Source organism: Maniola jurtina, chromosome 3 (genome assembly GCF_905333055.1).
Source record: "Maniola jurtina chromosome 3, ilManJurt1.1, whole genome shotgun sequence".
NCBI classification, from domain to species: Eukaryota; Metazoa; Arthropoda; class Insecta; order Lepidoptera; family Nymphalidae; genus Maniola; species Maniola jurtina.
In genome coordinates, this window is record NC_060031.1 from 6231686 (window position 1) to 6247412 (window position 15727).

Here is a 15727-nt window from a genome sequence, read left to right on the forward strand (position 1 = left end):
ACAAAATTCCATTTCTAGCCATATTTTGCGTTCTCAAGTGCTATGCCCGTTCTACTTTTCTATATTGATGGAACATGGGGGAAAAAGCTTTAGATTAAGGATTGGTCCTTCCTCAATCAGATCAAACAAAATAGTTACCTATCCAGGTAATAAGTTTGATGCAAGAGGCGTGCGGTCGACGACCATTCATTAGGCTCATAAAGGTCGCTCTAGTGCAGGTACTCATGGTAGTATAAGCTGGGTAAGGTTCTCAATGATTACAGGTCGGTTTTTATAGCTTACGAAGTTACGTCTTGATTGTTATCACAGCTTCCTCACATCTGCCGAATGCACTAAGCAGCTGAAACATATTTAGGTTCTAGATTAAGCCCGCGACATCGTCTGCGTGAATTTAGATTCTTAACTATCGGGAAATCTTTTATTTTTTTGGGATAATAAGTAGCCTATGTCCTATTGTGGGATGAAAATACCCTAGAGCTTGCTTTAGTTAACATTCTGTGTAGGTCCCACTCATGAGAAACATAAAATTGTCTTTGCATCTAACTTGCATTTAAATTGCCTTATGCAATCGACGCGCGCGAGCATTATGTTAATTGACAAACCAAAGTGCATACTTATTATGTATCAGTATGATCTATACGATCTCATATGATTATCTTTCTCCTATAGCTGAAGATAGGTAGTTCTTTCATATTTTATACATCTATACTAACATTACAGTATAGGTAAAAGGTTTGTTGTGAGTTTGTAAATTTTATTTGTGTTTTATATGTAGATATATAATTTTTAAAAGTGTAGAAAATTAAAAAGCTTTACGGGTCCCTCGACTTTACCTCTTTGGAGACTAAAATTCGATAGGTATTTAGTAGGTACTTAAAATCTGTTTTGTTAACTAGGAGCAGGATACCTACATTTTATTGATAAGGCAAATATTTTTAAAGCTCGCCAATTGCATATTCACAGAAGGAATAAGCACTCGAGACACGCATTGTTAGGAGTCACGGGTACCAACTAGTAAAACAATACATTTCTAGCTTCATTACCAAAGCTCGAAGCGTTCGCATGCACGTTAGTTTCCGGTCACAGCAACAGGTTCCTCTAATCAAAAGACTTTAAATCCTAACACAACGGTACAAAATACAATATCGTTTAACTCTTTGTCAACATTAAGATTGCATACACAATATTTGAACATACTTAACCAGAATGGCTCTTAAATTTTAATTGGCCAACGCCGTACACGAATAAACGTTTGCTTTAAACAGTTTATACCTACCATGCTTTGCATTAATTATAATAAAATTTTATAGATCTTGCTTTGGTAGAAAATTTATAAGCGATTATAACGATAACATATGGTTAAGAAAGCTGCATGTACTAAATCACGAGGTTAAGATGCACATTAACCTTATCAAGGAAATATAGGTAGAGATCTGAATTAGGTTCTCTTCGGCTGGCTTCCTATTTCCAAGAGAAATCTATTCCTAAGAAGTCATAGAGTTAACCTAAGCCTAGGAATCACCTAAGTGAATTAACAAGGTTCTAAGTATGTAGCTACCCATAGATTGCCAGACAAAGTTTTCTTTAATATGATTTATGCACTTTCGATTTTCGCTGAGCTTACCTAAGATTCATGTACGTATAAATGTAGGAAGTTATTTACTAAGTATATGAGTAAATAACTTCCTAAGTACATCATAGGATAAGAAAGAAAGAATGAGAAATCTTTTGAAGATTTTCCCCGATTAAGAATTCGTTTGTTTACCTATGAAAGCTTGTTTCCCAAATTGTTTGTTTTATGCACGTAACGTGTACCTAACCAATTACTTACCTAGTTAACTTCTTACTTAGGTAGGTTTATTACTTAGCTTAGGTAAATCAGTTGATTTATAATATTATTAGTTGTTACGTAAACTTTCCTACGTTTACTTTAGAAAAGGCTAGGTTCTGCATTCGTAGGTACCTAATTTTATTTGCAAGACTAAACATGGCTAGGGACAATATAAAAACAGGTTTAACCATAAGCTAAGCTATTTAATGCAAGAGATGACACTCCATAGATAGTTTTTAGTGGCCGCTTCACCGTGGCTTCTCCAACTACTACATAATTTACGCCGCAAGTTTATTTATTACATCATTTTACTGTACCTTGTCATGTGTGAATAGTGCGGCACCGCGAGGCTTTCTCAAGGCTCATAAAGATACAGTTAAGTTTTTGTTGAGTAAGTATAGAATATTCATGTCTTTATTGTTGGGTATTTTTGTAGTAAACGAGCGTGTGATGGTAAATAAACAATCACATCAACAGTGGACCAAACGCCGCCGTATACGACTAAAATTGGAATTGTTTCTCGTGGGATAAAGATAAATGAACTTAGTAGCTACAAATGTACATCGCTTGTAATCGCTACCCATATTATAAATGCGTGTGTGTTCGTTTGTTTGTTTGTCTTTCAACTACGCTGCAACCGAGTACGGATCGACGTGATTTTGCAATGGCATAGGTTACTTTTACCCCAGAAAATCAGAGTTGCCCGCGGGAGTTTTAAAAACCTAAACCCACGCGGACAAAGTCGGGGGCATCAGCAAGTTATTTTAAGGGAAGGGAGAGGAAAATCAGTTCATACATTAACTGCGGAAATTATTACGCAGCGACAAAACATAGCAAATGAACTTTTTGTCCCCAATGGAAGCTTAGCTTGATAGTTGATACGATATAAACAACATCCTTTTCCTGGACCTAAGTCATGGGAGATGAGACTTACGCGTCACGCTCTCTTGCCTTCACTAATAAGAAACATTCTCATTTTGTTATCTGAGATGTTATCTCGCTGTACAGCTAATTGTTTACAAAATAATCACATATTGTGTCATCACGGAATGTAGTAATTAGTAGTTTGTGATGGAAACCGTACGAAAAACAACAGTAAGAGCGATTACGCACTGCATCCGATCTCAATCCGTACCGAAATAGTCATAGAACTATTTGTATGGTAGCTTATAACCGCTCTTACAGCTTGTACATAATATTATAACATAATAGTTATAGGTAGTAAGTAATAACTATGTGGGAATAGTAAATTCTACCTTAGCCGCAAATTTTGTCTTCGGGTCTTTGACTAATAGGAGACTCACTAGCATAATTTGAGGCTGTGCTCGGAAATCTAACCTACCCACACTTTTTGGTGCGGGATCGTCTTGAGAATCCAACTTCTGCCGATACTCTGACCGTGGAATGGCATTACTCAGTTTCAGAACTGGTTACTGGTTTTCAAAATATGTAAAATATAATAAATAGGTAGGTAAGTAGGTACTTACCTAGGTATTTTTCGTGAAAAGCGCGATGTAGCTGTGCTTGTGCCTGGAGTAAATGAAGTGCTTTTGCCTGGAGTAAATGAAGAATCAATTGTCGCAAACATAAGAAAATGTAGGTAAACCGGTAACATTCATATATCATGACAAAGAGTTATCAACCGCTATTCAAACGGCATCAGTCAATGGAATGAAAGTTTTCTTAAGATACCATGATATTCTAATTCCTGAACATGTTACAGTCAGCGGCTTGTGGATGTCGAATGGAGACAGATGAATGGCGGAACTGATGGCAAGATCATAGTATGTACCTACCAACGAGTATCTTCGTCATAGTACCTATTATATTAATTTCTATCTTCTTAGGTACCACAGATAGCATTTTTCGGTAGCAATAATTAATAATCCAAGAGACTTACTACGGATTTTAATTGTTGACTAATAAAGCCATACTTAGGTAGATACTATTTATAATAAATTGGAGAAGTGTATGATATTCCGATACAATGTAAGGAAATATCCAAAACAGACATTCCCATAGATTACTAGATAATGGGAAAATTGTAGATGAGGAATCCGAGAGCACCTATCGAAGTCACGACGATCCCTGTGGGCCTGTCGGTATTTGCGGTTTTAAATCAATTCTGCATATTCTGATGATTCTTGTAACCTTGGTCCTGAGGTGCTGTAGACTGTAGTGTAACGTTTCAATTTAATAAGCGTATCATGAACGTCGTGACTCACCGACCACCACCAACAGACGTCCACTGCTGGACATACAGGGTGTAATCAAATGCTAGCACAACCGAAGACAGATGATGTTAGTGATGATTACTAATCAGATACCGACCATAACAAAAAACTAAAAAAAATATTTTTAATTCCTGTATTTTTAAAAGTTCACAATAAAACATCTGACTGACACTAGAGGTCAACGAAAGTTCCGTAAATAGGTCACTTATGGAAGGTAGCATGAACGATAATATGTCATTTAGGTAGGCCTGAGTGGATATTTTGGTAGAAAAAAATGATATTTATGTATCAAGTTTTTTTCATCACTCAGGGTTCTCTATCGGCTGAGTCAATTTTTAACCATTTTTTTATAGAGACAAATTCACAAAGCACAACGACAATTTTATTAGGGTTTGTACTTTGTAGGAGTACCTACAGCTTTGCTCGTACCTACATATTTTTTGTAGACATATTTTGTAGGCACCTATCGTCATACATTGCATTATAACTTGCCATCCACTCCTAAAAAGCTCTTCATAAAATATAAATTGGTGTCTCATGGAGCGTCGAGCTGTGCGTGATTCGTAATGTTAATTAAATTAATCTAATGCTTAACAAGACGTGCTTAATCCGAGAATTCATGATGGCGCTTGGAAGTATGTATTCATTCCAGTAAATGTGTAGGCACCTTACTTAAGAGGGCTCTCTCCGTCACTCGTTTCATACAATCGTAGTTCCAATTTCATTTGAATATTAAGCAACCAAAGTCCATGAAATTTTGCAGACATATTCTAGAAACTAGTATCTGTGTCTGTGGTATTCCAGATTTCTGTTAAAATATTCGGTTTCAAAGTTACGCGGTCTTAAAAATTTTCATACAAATCTTTGAGCCCCTGTAATTTTAAAACTACATATTTTTAGAAAAATCTAAAACACCACAGACACAGATATTAGTTTCTAGAATATGTCTGCAAAATTTCATGGACTTTGGTTGCTTAATATTCAAATGAAATTGGAACTACGATTGTATGAAACGAGTGACGGAGAGAGCCCTATTAACAACTTATGTATTCTTGTCAGATTCTGTATCCATTAGTATGAGAGATTGTGTTTTATAAATTCACTCATCTTTAACTAATTAAGTTATAAACTGTAATTAAAATAGACCTATTTGAAATTCTTATTTATCGTCGCAGTAAACGTAACAAAAATCTAATCAAAGTGTCATTTATTCGAGACTAGGCAGGTATTATACTCTCGAATAAATAAAATGGATAACATCCTAATCTCTGCTCCAAGCGCAGTTCAATGGTGAATAAGTAGGTAGGTAGTAAGAAATGTAAAGGGAATAAAAAGCGGAGATAAAAGAAAAACAAGGGAATTATTATGTCAAAGGAAAGTTTTCCCTACATTCATTTTTAACCCCCGACCCAATAAGAGGGGTGTTATAAGTTTGACGTGTGTATCTGTCTGTGGCATCGTAGCTCCTAAACTAATGAACCGATTTTAATTTAGTTTTTTTCGTTTGAAAGGTGGCTTGATCGATAGTGTTATTAGCTATAACCTAAGAAAATCGGTTCAGCCGTTTGAAAGTTGTGAAAGCGCTCTTTTCTAGTTACTGTAACATTCCTTGTCAGGGGTGTTATAAATTTTCAACTAACATTTGTGTATTTTACCCTATTATTCATTCAATTCATAATCCAACACACTAGTACAAAGGCAAAAGTTTGTGTGTATATGTTTGGGTATATTTGTTACTCTTTCACGCAAAAACTACTAGACGGATTTGGATGAGCTGCTTAACATAGGTTACTTTTATCCCGGAAAATAAATTTCCACGGTATTAAAAACTATACCCACGCGAACGAAGTCGCGGGCATCAGCTAGCGTTTAAATAAAAGAAACTTAGGTACTCGTAAATTACGAAGCATCGCAACATGTCGGACCCTTCTTCCTCTGTGAATAATTTCATGTTTCCGGAGCTTGAATAACTTATAGATACGTTTCTGAACCGTTCCTTTCAAATTTAATTTGTCGCAGGGGGAGGCTCTACTGAAGCTTCTATTATAAATAAAGTATTATGGTGAATCGATAATATTTGAGGGTAGTGTGTCCTAATTTGCGACAATGTAAGTATCAATTTTGTGGCTAAAGATCCTTTTTTATTGTATTTACGTCGCGTCGGCTAAGGGAAAACCTAGACACAAAGTGCTCTACATTATTTTCGTAACAAGGAGAACTGTTATAATTTTGTACAAGATTTGATTCTTGTGAATTGTGATCTTTGATAAGCTCGAAAGCTTGATAAGTTCAGTAGTATTGAAGGCATCGAAATTTGCGCTGGGTAATTTCTTGACTTACCTAAAGGCCTATATATTTCATTATGGATGTCTGTCCCATAACGGCGTTTGTATATCTATCTATCTAGATATTGGTATCTATCTATTGTGGATTTCAAGCAAACTAAGTAGGTATGCTCTAAAGTCTAGATTTAGACTATAACACCTACTTATTTGTCTTTCCTTAATTTTCAATTTCCGTAGGTACACGTAGAGTTTATCAAATTTCAGTCTATTTTGCATGTTATGTCATAGCGAGCAATTGGTGAGACAATCTAACAAGTCTCCACGTATATGAGGATGTCCGCCAGGCCCACGCTGATGATGTATCACGTAGTGTCTTACCTCTCAATAATTACTTCTTTCAATGTAGGTTCATATACCTGTTCTATATTAGTATACCTGCAATCTACATATTTATTTCCATAATTCCACTTCCTCACTAGTTTTAAAAATTTCCACTCGAGTAAAGCCGGGGCGGGTCAGGTAGATCAATCATAATTAGACTTGGTGTATAAAATCTTTGTTTGGGTCAGCAGCCGCAAGATCTAGGCAAATAAGAAAGCTCTACATTTTTAGGGTGCAATGGTTACAGCCTGCCTAGAATCTACGTACCGCTCTTTTGGCTCAATCATTACTTACAACTAGCTAATTAGTTACTACAATTAAATAGAAACGAAATATAAAATAAGCGGGTAAGTATTCCTATTACTTGAACAAGTAGGTATTTCATTGAGAATAATTCATTATCACGATTCATTTGGAGACGACATCAAGGGAAGCGCCCCTCTTTTAATCTTATCGTAGCTGAGGTTTTACGACTGCTTTATGGCCTCCGTTTTCAAGGTTCCGTACCTCAAAAGGAAAAATGGAACCCTCTTAGAATCCCTTGTTTGTCTGTCTGTCTGTCTGTCAAGAAACCTATAGGGTACTTCCCGTTGACCTAGAATCATGAAATTTGGCAGGTTGGTCTTATAGCACAAGTACAGCAAATTTGAGGTCACATCATTTAAAAAAATTAAAATATGTTTCAATTTTCAAAGTAAGATAAATACCAAGTCAGGTATCATAATATGAAAGGGCTTTACCTGTACATTCTAAAATAGATTTTTATTTATTTTTATGCATAATAGTTTTTGATTTATCGCGCAAAATGTTGGAAAAAATACCCGAGTACGGAATCCTCAGTGGGCGAGTCTTACTCGCACTTGGCCGGTTTTTTATTTTATTCAGATACTACTTAGCGCATGACAGCAATCTCACCTGGGTCGTAACTGGCAATTGTGGCGATGCAGTCTAAGATGAAAGCGGGCAACCGGGGTATGGCAGTTCTCATTGAACCCATACTCCTTTGGTTTCTATACGGCATCGTAACGGAACGCTAAATCGCTTGGCGGCACGGCTTTGCTGGTAAGGTGGTAACTAGCCATGATCGAAGCCTCCCACCAGACCAGACCAGAAATTATAAAATTCCAAACCCTTGCCAGGAATCAAACCCGGGACCTCTCACTAATAAGACTACAGCGCTTACCACTGCGCCAGAGAGGCCATGACGTGCCTTGATTTACAACATAGCATAGTCAACATAACACAGGGAATGATTTTTCACTATTAGGTATAGAGTCGCGTTGAGTAGGCTGCTTGTATTTTTAACCCCCAAACCCAAAAAGAGGGGTGTTATAAGTTTGACGTGTGTATCTGTGTATCTGTCTGTGGCATCGTAGCTCCTAAACTAATGAACCGATTTTAATTTAGTTTTTTTTATTTGAAAGGTGGCTTGATCGAGAGTGTTCTTAGCTATAATCGAAGAAAATCGGTTCAGCCGTTTGTAAGTTATCAGCTCTTTTCTAGTAACTGTAACCTTTATTTGTCCGGGGTGTTATAAATTTTTAATTTACACTTGTATACTTACTGTTTACTTTACTTTTTATACATAGGAAAAACCTACAGTTACGAAGAGTTCGTTATGGCCCCTTAATACTTACTTGGTAAAATCTTTTTTTACAGGTAGTACTAGTCAACGGCTCGTCTTTGGGGTCGAGTTGTCGCTCCAGCGCAGACTGTAGCGTAACAAACGCGCATTGCACGCGCGGAGTATGCGCCTGTCAACCATACTACGCGCAGGTGGACGAGAATACATGCCTCCAGTGTAAGTATAGCCTAATAATATACAGTTAGACAACAAAACCTTCCGAAAGTTTTACCCAAGGAGGATGCTTAATTTTCCTGGGTTTAAAGCTGTAAGAGAATGTATGAAATTATCGTTTCGCTACCTCCCTCAAGCTTTACTCGGCCTCATAGTCTCACTGTATTCAGAATAGCAAATTTCATTCATACATAAATGTCAAAAATGCGTTTCCTACATCCGTCACACTCACATGTGAGGCGCTAGTGTCGCAGACGCGAGGCGAACTCAATTAGTAGGTAGAATAGCAAATGTGCAACATCTAAGGTAACATCCTAAGTGCAACCGATGTAAATATTATTTTACACTAGAGAATCACACAGCTGGGCCTCTTTCAGCTTTGCGGACTTCTGACTTCCGCGCGAGTCCGTGTTTGTTCGGGCTAATCTCAAAAACGGGTTTTCATACTATTTTCACCAATAACTAAGAAGATTATTATAATAATTTATGAAAATTCGAAATTCATCTATAAAATCGGAAAAAAACGTCCCAATAGCTTCAGTGGTGTGCGCTACGTGGTTATGTAGGTATAGTAAAAGGCCGTAAGATGTTTAGCGCCGGCATGGTTTTGCACATTCGTTAGGTGTGTGTGCAGTGTTTATAGGAAAGACAGGTTTTTGATGAAATAATTTCGCGCATTTGACGTACATAATAATTAGGTACCCTATGTACGTCTATGTATGTATGGTCGAGATGGCCAATCAGGGTATGAGGCGGGGGATGCCCCACTCTCCCATATGTTACCCGCGCTTTTCCGCACCGGGTTAGCGCGGGGGCTGTGCGTGGCGTCCCTGCCCCGATTGCCATCTCGATCTGTCGTGTACTATACAAAAAACAATATCTATAGTAGAATAGTCCCTCTCAAGACTCAAGCTATCCGTTTGACGCCGGGGCGAGTCGCTTCTCGTTGGTAGAATAATACACAGATCTTGAGATATTTTGTGATATAAATAATATAGGTAAGTACCTATTTAACTACTTAATGTGTTCAAATAATTTTGATTTCAATTCTGGTTTATTTATGTTCCATTGTCTTACTCGTCTCACTGGTTAAGTACGTAAGTACTTCGGTAACTACGACTATTTTTAACTTTAAACTGAAGCCTTTTTGCACCGTCTCAACTGGCATGAAATCACGTTTTTATTGCATTTTCGTTTTAAAATAACAAACATAGCTATAGCAACTTACTATAAATCATTCGTAAAGAGGTAGAAGGTAGGTAATATGTTATAGTCTTCGCTTTTCTAAGACGATATTAATTAAAAAGCAATAAAATATTTCATTCAAAGATTCCGACTGGCCAGTCATAGTCGTAGATCAAGTCAGACAACCTTTAGAGCCAGGATCTCGCCAGTATCCCGCTAGGCACATTTACCCGGTACATGTAGGTAGGTATACGTTTGACTATGACCTAGGATCATAATTTATTAGCACATCTTGTACCGTTTCCATATTTTCTTACAAAATATATTTAATGCTGATAGCATTCTCAGCGCAAATCGCACGCGCGAGACAAAAAATAATTTGGGCTCACATTAGCAACTATCACCTGAGCGTCTAGCCTCTTTAGCAGTCATAACGTCTTAATTCGAAATATTGAGCTGAAGTTTCCTTATGGCAGCTATGAAATCCTCCCATGCCCCATGTATACCCCATAGCCCATAGTTACACAATCTGTGACACCTATATAGCTGTAGGCCTCTGTACACTCTGTAGGCTTACTAATAGGGTCCCGTTTGTCTCTCTTTTTGAGTACGGAAGCCTAAAAATTAGATGCTTAGCTGCTGAAAAGATGCGACCACTCAGGAAATAGTATAGTCAATGGATGCAGAGTGTAGACCAGCCATAAAATGCGAATGATATACTGCAGTTTACGTCATCTACGTTACTCTGACACGGTCGATATGACGTTGGTTACTAAAGTTATTCGGAATTTCCATACTGCACAAATACTTAATACTTTATTAAAAAACACAACTGCCCTGTAATATTGATTTTCTGTCAAAAAAAGTATAGCCAAAAATATTATCACTCGAAATTATGTACTTAAGGATTTTAACATTACATAATACTTAGTACATACTAAAACTTACATAATAAAACTGTTCGGGCATTCAAAAGTTATGGTGGAATAAAGAAATTCACATGTGTCGGGTCGGGTCGTGCCACAACGCAATTTTTGCGTTGCGTTCGGCGCGTGTGGATCGGCTATATAATCTGTGATCATCTTTAATTGAAATAATTGTAGCGTTTATCCGACTTGTCACTGCATTTAAATGGAAGCTGTCATACTCTACGGCATCTCTACGGCTTTCATGTCGAAGAGTTATTATCTCTTTACACTTGTCGGTATTTGAACGGCAATAATAATATAATTAGTATGAAAGTGGAAGTGTCATTCTGCATTTTATAATGTATAGGTACTTTCGTTTTTCATTTCTTTTCTATCAAGTACCTCAAGTACCTAATAAGTTATCAAAAAAATATACCCAAATTGATTTATAAATTCACTAATTCGTTAAGGTTATGTAATACGACTATTACCAACTTTATGTACTTACTTATTTTAATTGTAAAATTATATTTTTGTTGTGTTTTTAATATGAATTAAAAATCTTAAGTGCACCCATCATGTTCGTTTTCATTCAGAAATCAAAGAATCATTGCGCAGATACAGATACATTAAAAAAAATACTTATGAAAATAAAGATTAAACCTACCTAGGAACAAACGGCAAATAAGTTTTTAATTTAAAATTGCTTTATGATAACAATGGCTAAATAAATTATTAAATTTCCACAAAACCTGGTTGAATAAAAATAAAACATACATGATCGTACTTTTTGTAGCTAGTTAGGTACCTAGGGTACCTAGTTAAAAAGGTAATTAAGTATAGGTTTTCTTCCAATTTTCAAACGAACTTACGAAAAAAGATACTACCTACCTGCCTAGTACCTACCTAAGTATCTAGTATTTGGCAATTCGTCCATGTAAAACTTTAGACCCAGTCATAAATCACTCTAAATGGCGCTGCAAGAGTTATTGCTAAGCCTCATTTTGTGGTAAATAGTAATAAATAACTACATACTTAATAAGTTATACTATATACCTAGTAATTTTTTTTAAACAATGTAAACTTAAGCAAGTAGGTATATCGTGCAGACAAGACTAATACGGTCTCCCCCAACAAACACACATTAAATATTGCGCCAATAAATCTGTATTAAACCACTACATACTCGCCGAATCACTTAACAGTTACGTATTCACTAAACTTGCACACTTTTTAGGGTTGCGTACTCAAACGGTGCCACCAAGACAGTGTCTTATGAAATATCTCTTAGTTATAAGAAATTCATTCATATTGGTTGTTATATGAGATCATAGATATTGAACTTATTGATTTTTTGGACACATATTTATCTTCCTTTTTTATCATGAGAATAGGTACCTAAAGAATATTAGGTAACCACAAACCACCTACTGTAACAATACAAAGTATTCCGATATTAGTTTCTGGCAACATTGTTTAGAACATTACAATAACGATATCTTTATTAGGTGTACCTACGTATTTAGTATGTACCAAGATACCTATGTAGAGCGGTTTGAAACAGTTTAACATTTTTGTTACCTATTTGAAGTCGTTTGGTTTGTAGGAATTCGTGACAGGTGATAGATATACAAGTGTAAATTAAAAATTTATAACACCCCCGACGATCCAAAGTATCTGAGTTTTCCAAAACATCATTTTCAAATAAATAATTATGTATTCAGACAACGTCCATCTTGACAGCTTGACATTTGTCTATTGACATAATATTATGAACCTAACGGTTATCTAACCTTCTTTCTACAAGAAAACTAGAAAAGAGCTGATAACTCTTAAACGGCTTAACCAATTTTTTTAGATTATAGCTAAGAACACTCTCGATCAAGCCACCTTTCAAACAAAAAAAACTAAATTAAAATCGGTTCATTCGTTTAGGCGCTACGATGCCACAGACAGATACACAGATACACAGATACACAGACACACAGATACACACGTCAAACTTATAACACCCCTCTTTTTGGGTCGGGGGTTAAAAACAAGATGACACGGAAAACAGAAAAATGCTTGAATGTGAACCAGGTGCTTGCTGGCTAACATCCGTGAGAGTTCATATGAGCCCATTTACGATCAAAAAGATCGGTTAAAGAATAGAGTAGGTATATAAATTATAATTTTAACAGGTTTTATGTAGATATCTAACGCATAATAATTGTATTAAGATGTAGGTATATTTTATGGGCGTATTGAGTTACACTTGACACTGTTACTTATTAGAAGAGTTTAAGTTTATTTGTAAATCAATAATATCTAAATAAAACTTAGTTAGGTATAAATATTTATTTATAATATGATAATTGAAACGCTATTCTAGCAATTATTGGTATTTATTAATTATTTGTGTATTAATATTAATAGTAGTAAGTATACCTTTGCGCCACCTATCTCTAATATCTGTAGCTATGTAGTTTTTAACCGACTTCCAAAAAAGGAGGAGGTTCTCAATTCGTCGGAATCTTTTTTTTTTTTTTTACAATATACCTACTGGTTGCGTAGTAGAGACCGTAGGAGTCTAAGGTTGAAATCTATAGAGCGCACTTTGACCTTGCTTAGGCTTAAGTTTCAGTTAAAACGAAACAGATTTATGCCAGCGGTATAACGATGTCTCGTTTTAGCAGTGTCTTAGGTCTAAGCAAAGTCAAAGTACCTACCTAAGGTCTATAGATCTCAGCCTAAAATGAAGTAAGTACCTAATAGTTGACATTTACTTACCTACTTGGTAATAAATGGTAATACACAACTCTACCAAATAATGTTGTTAAGTATTTGGTTAGTAAACATAATCTGAAAGTAGAAATTTCCATAAAGTGAATAACCGTGAGATAACATCAACACTGTTTTATTCGCAGTCATTAATCACATTCAGGTAGAGTGTTGTGGAACATAAAAGAAGCAATTTGAATTTGTTGAAGATATCTAATTTGTGAATAAGTTTATCTCTTACAACATCCTAATATTATGTGATATATGACTTACTTAACGGTATATTATTACTATGAATTTATATTACCCGTAAAAAATTCCGAACATTATTCGCCTAGTCTGGCAGATATTACAAAGTTGATTTTATAAATCTAACTCCAGTAGGTATAAGGGCGGTTACAGACTCATCCGATCCGAGTCCGTGGAAAATGACAATACTTTCCGAAGTATGTAGTCATATAGAACTATTTGTACCTGTGGTAGCTTACGCACTAGATCCAACTTCCGTCATCCGAGTTCTGTCCGTCATCCGAGAGAGTTTTTTTTTTTTTTATTCACTATAGGTAAGCGCTTGACCACAATCACACCTGATGGAAAGTTATGATGTGGTCTAAGATGGGACGCGTTTACCTAGAAGGTGCCTATTCACTCTTGTTTTAAAGATAGAGAGTATCACGGATGTGCCTCGGATTAAAATCGGATGTAGATATGTCAAGCTATTCTATGATGCCCACTGAATAGCATGGATTTGGATCAGAGATCAGATTTGTGCGTTACTAATATCCGAATTCAGACCGAGTTTTTTATATTCGCATTTATACGGATTCGGATCGGATGAGTGCGCAACCGCTCTTACCGTTACATAATAAGTATAAGCGCCACCAATATTCCACACATTTAATCATAATGACGTACTACACATGTGAATTCCATATAGAATTTGTAAATAGACCTGCCATACATCTAATTAGGTACCTAACGACGATTTAGGTAGGTACCTAATTAGATGTAAGGCAGGCAGAGTTACTTAGGTTACACATTTTTTATGGCCCTCTTGCTTGATTTCCTACGGGTTCCGGAGCCAATGACATCTTCTAAAAATAAAATTTAATTATCTATTAGTTACATTAATTTTGATAAAAAAATTTCGTTCTTGTTATCAAACCAACCTCGAAGACAAACGTAATGCGGTCACTAAGGCGTTCTGTCAAATTAGGCCACAAATTAAAAGCTTATGACTGTAAATCGAAAACCACTCGAATTAAGTTTTCACGCCTGCCGATCCGTACCTAACCGATGTAATAAACGCAAATCACTCTGTACATAGATATACAAGCATCATATCAGGGTTCCGTACCAAAAAGGTACCAGCGGGTCTATCATTAAGCGTCCGCTGTCCGTCCATCTGTCTGTTAGCGGACTGTATATCATGAACCTTAATAGGTAGAGAGATGAAATTTTCCCAGAGTGTGCATTTCTATTGCCGCTTTATCAGCAATTTCAAATACTTTATAAAAAACCGAGATGGCGAATTCCAAAATGGACGCAATGCGAACAAAATGTAAACGATTATAAAAATGATAAAAGAGTGTGGATTTGACCTGCAGCTCGCTCCAGCAATGCGCGGGACTTCAATTACTTTTGTACATGGCATAATATTGTATATAAAAGAGCAACTGCCGAGTTTCTTGCTGGTTCTTCTCGGTTAGGAAGGCATTCCGAACCAGTGGCAGATGCTCTTGACGATTCCAAGGTACCTACTTGTAAAAGTCTAATTGCATAAAAATATTTTAAATTTGAATTTGAAATGAAAAAGTTCATACCTACGTAAGTGTTATACATTATACGATAGAAGTGTAGAAGTTATTATGTGCATTATATAATGCATGATGCATAATAACACGTCTCTCCGAGTCATTAATGTATGCCTATTACATAGTTAAGTACTCAGTTATTCATAGAGACCGCTGACAAACAAAATTACTTGTTAATCATTAGTCCGTAATCATTCGAAAGTGTTATGTTTACACAAGCGGGAAGTTACTAACACTATCATTAAACGATTGGACAGTATTCGAATTAGAAAATAACTTTCCGAATATCTTCTACTATAAATTACATATACCGTGTCGACATTATGCGGACGTTGATTAGTTGCAACAATTTAACTTCCTATAATTGTTCCTCCATTTTTAGGGTTCCGTATTTCTAGAACCCTTAGGATCACTTCATTGTTCGTCTGTCTGCCGTGTCTGTCAAGACACGTCAAGGGAATCAAAACCTATAGGATTCTTCCCGTTAACCTAGAATCATGAAATCTGGCAGGTAGCAAATGTGGAAGG

At 36.1% G+C, this 15727-nt stretch overlaps 1 protein-coding gene across 2 annotated transcripts in view; it reads left to right on the forward strand.

Moving 5' to 3' along the window:
• LOC123879607 overlaps positions 1-15727 on the forward strand; it is a 48841-nt gene that overhangs the window by 19316 nt on the left and 13798 nt on the right. For both annotated transcript variants that reach the window (XM_045927401.1, XM_045927409.1), the window contains exon 2: positions 8391-8532. In XM_045927401.1, coding sequence (XP_045783357.1) covers positions 8391-8532 — 142 coding nt within the window. The remainder of the gene's footprint in view (positions 1-8390; positions 8533-15727) is intronic.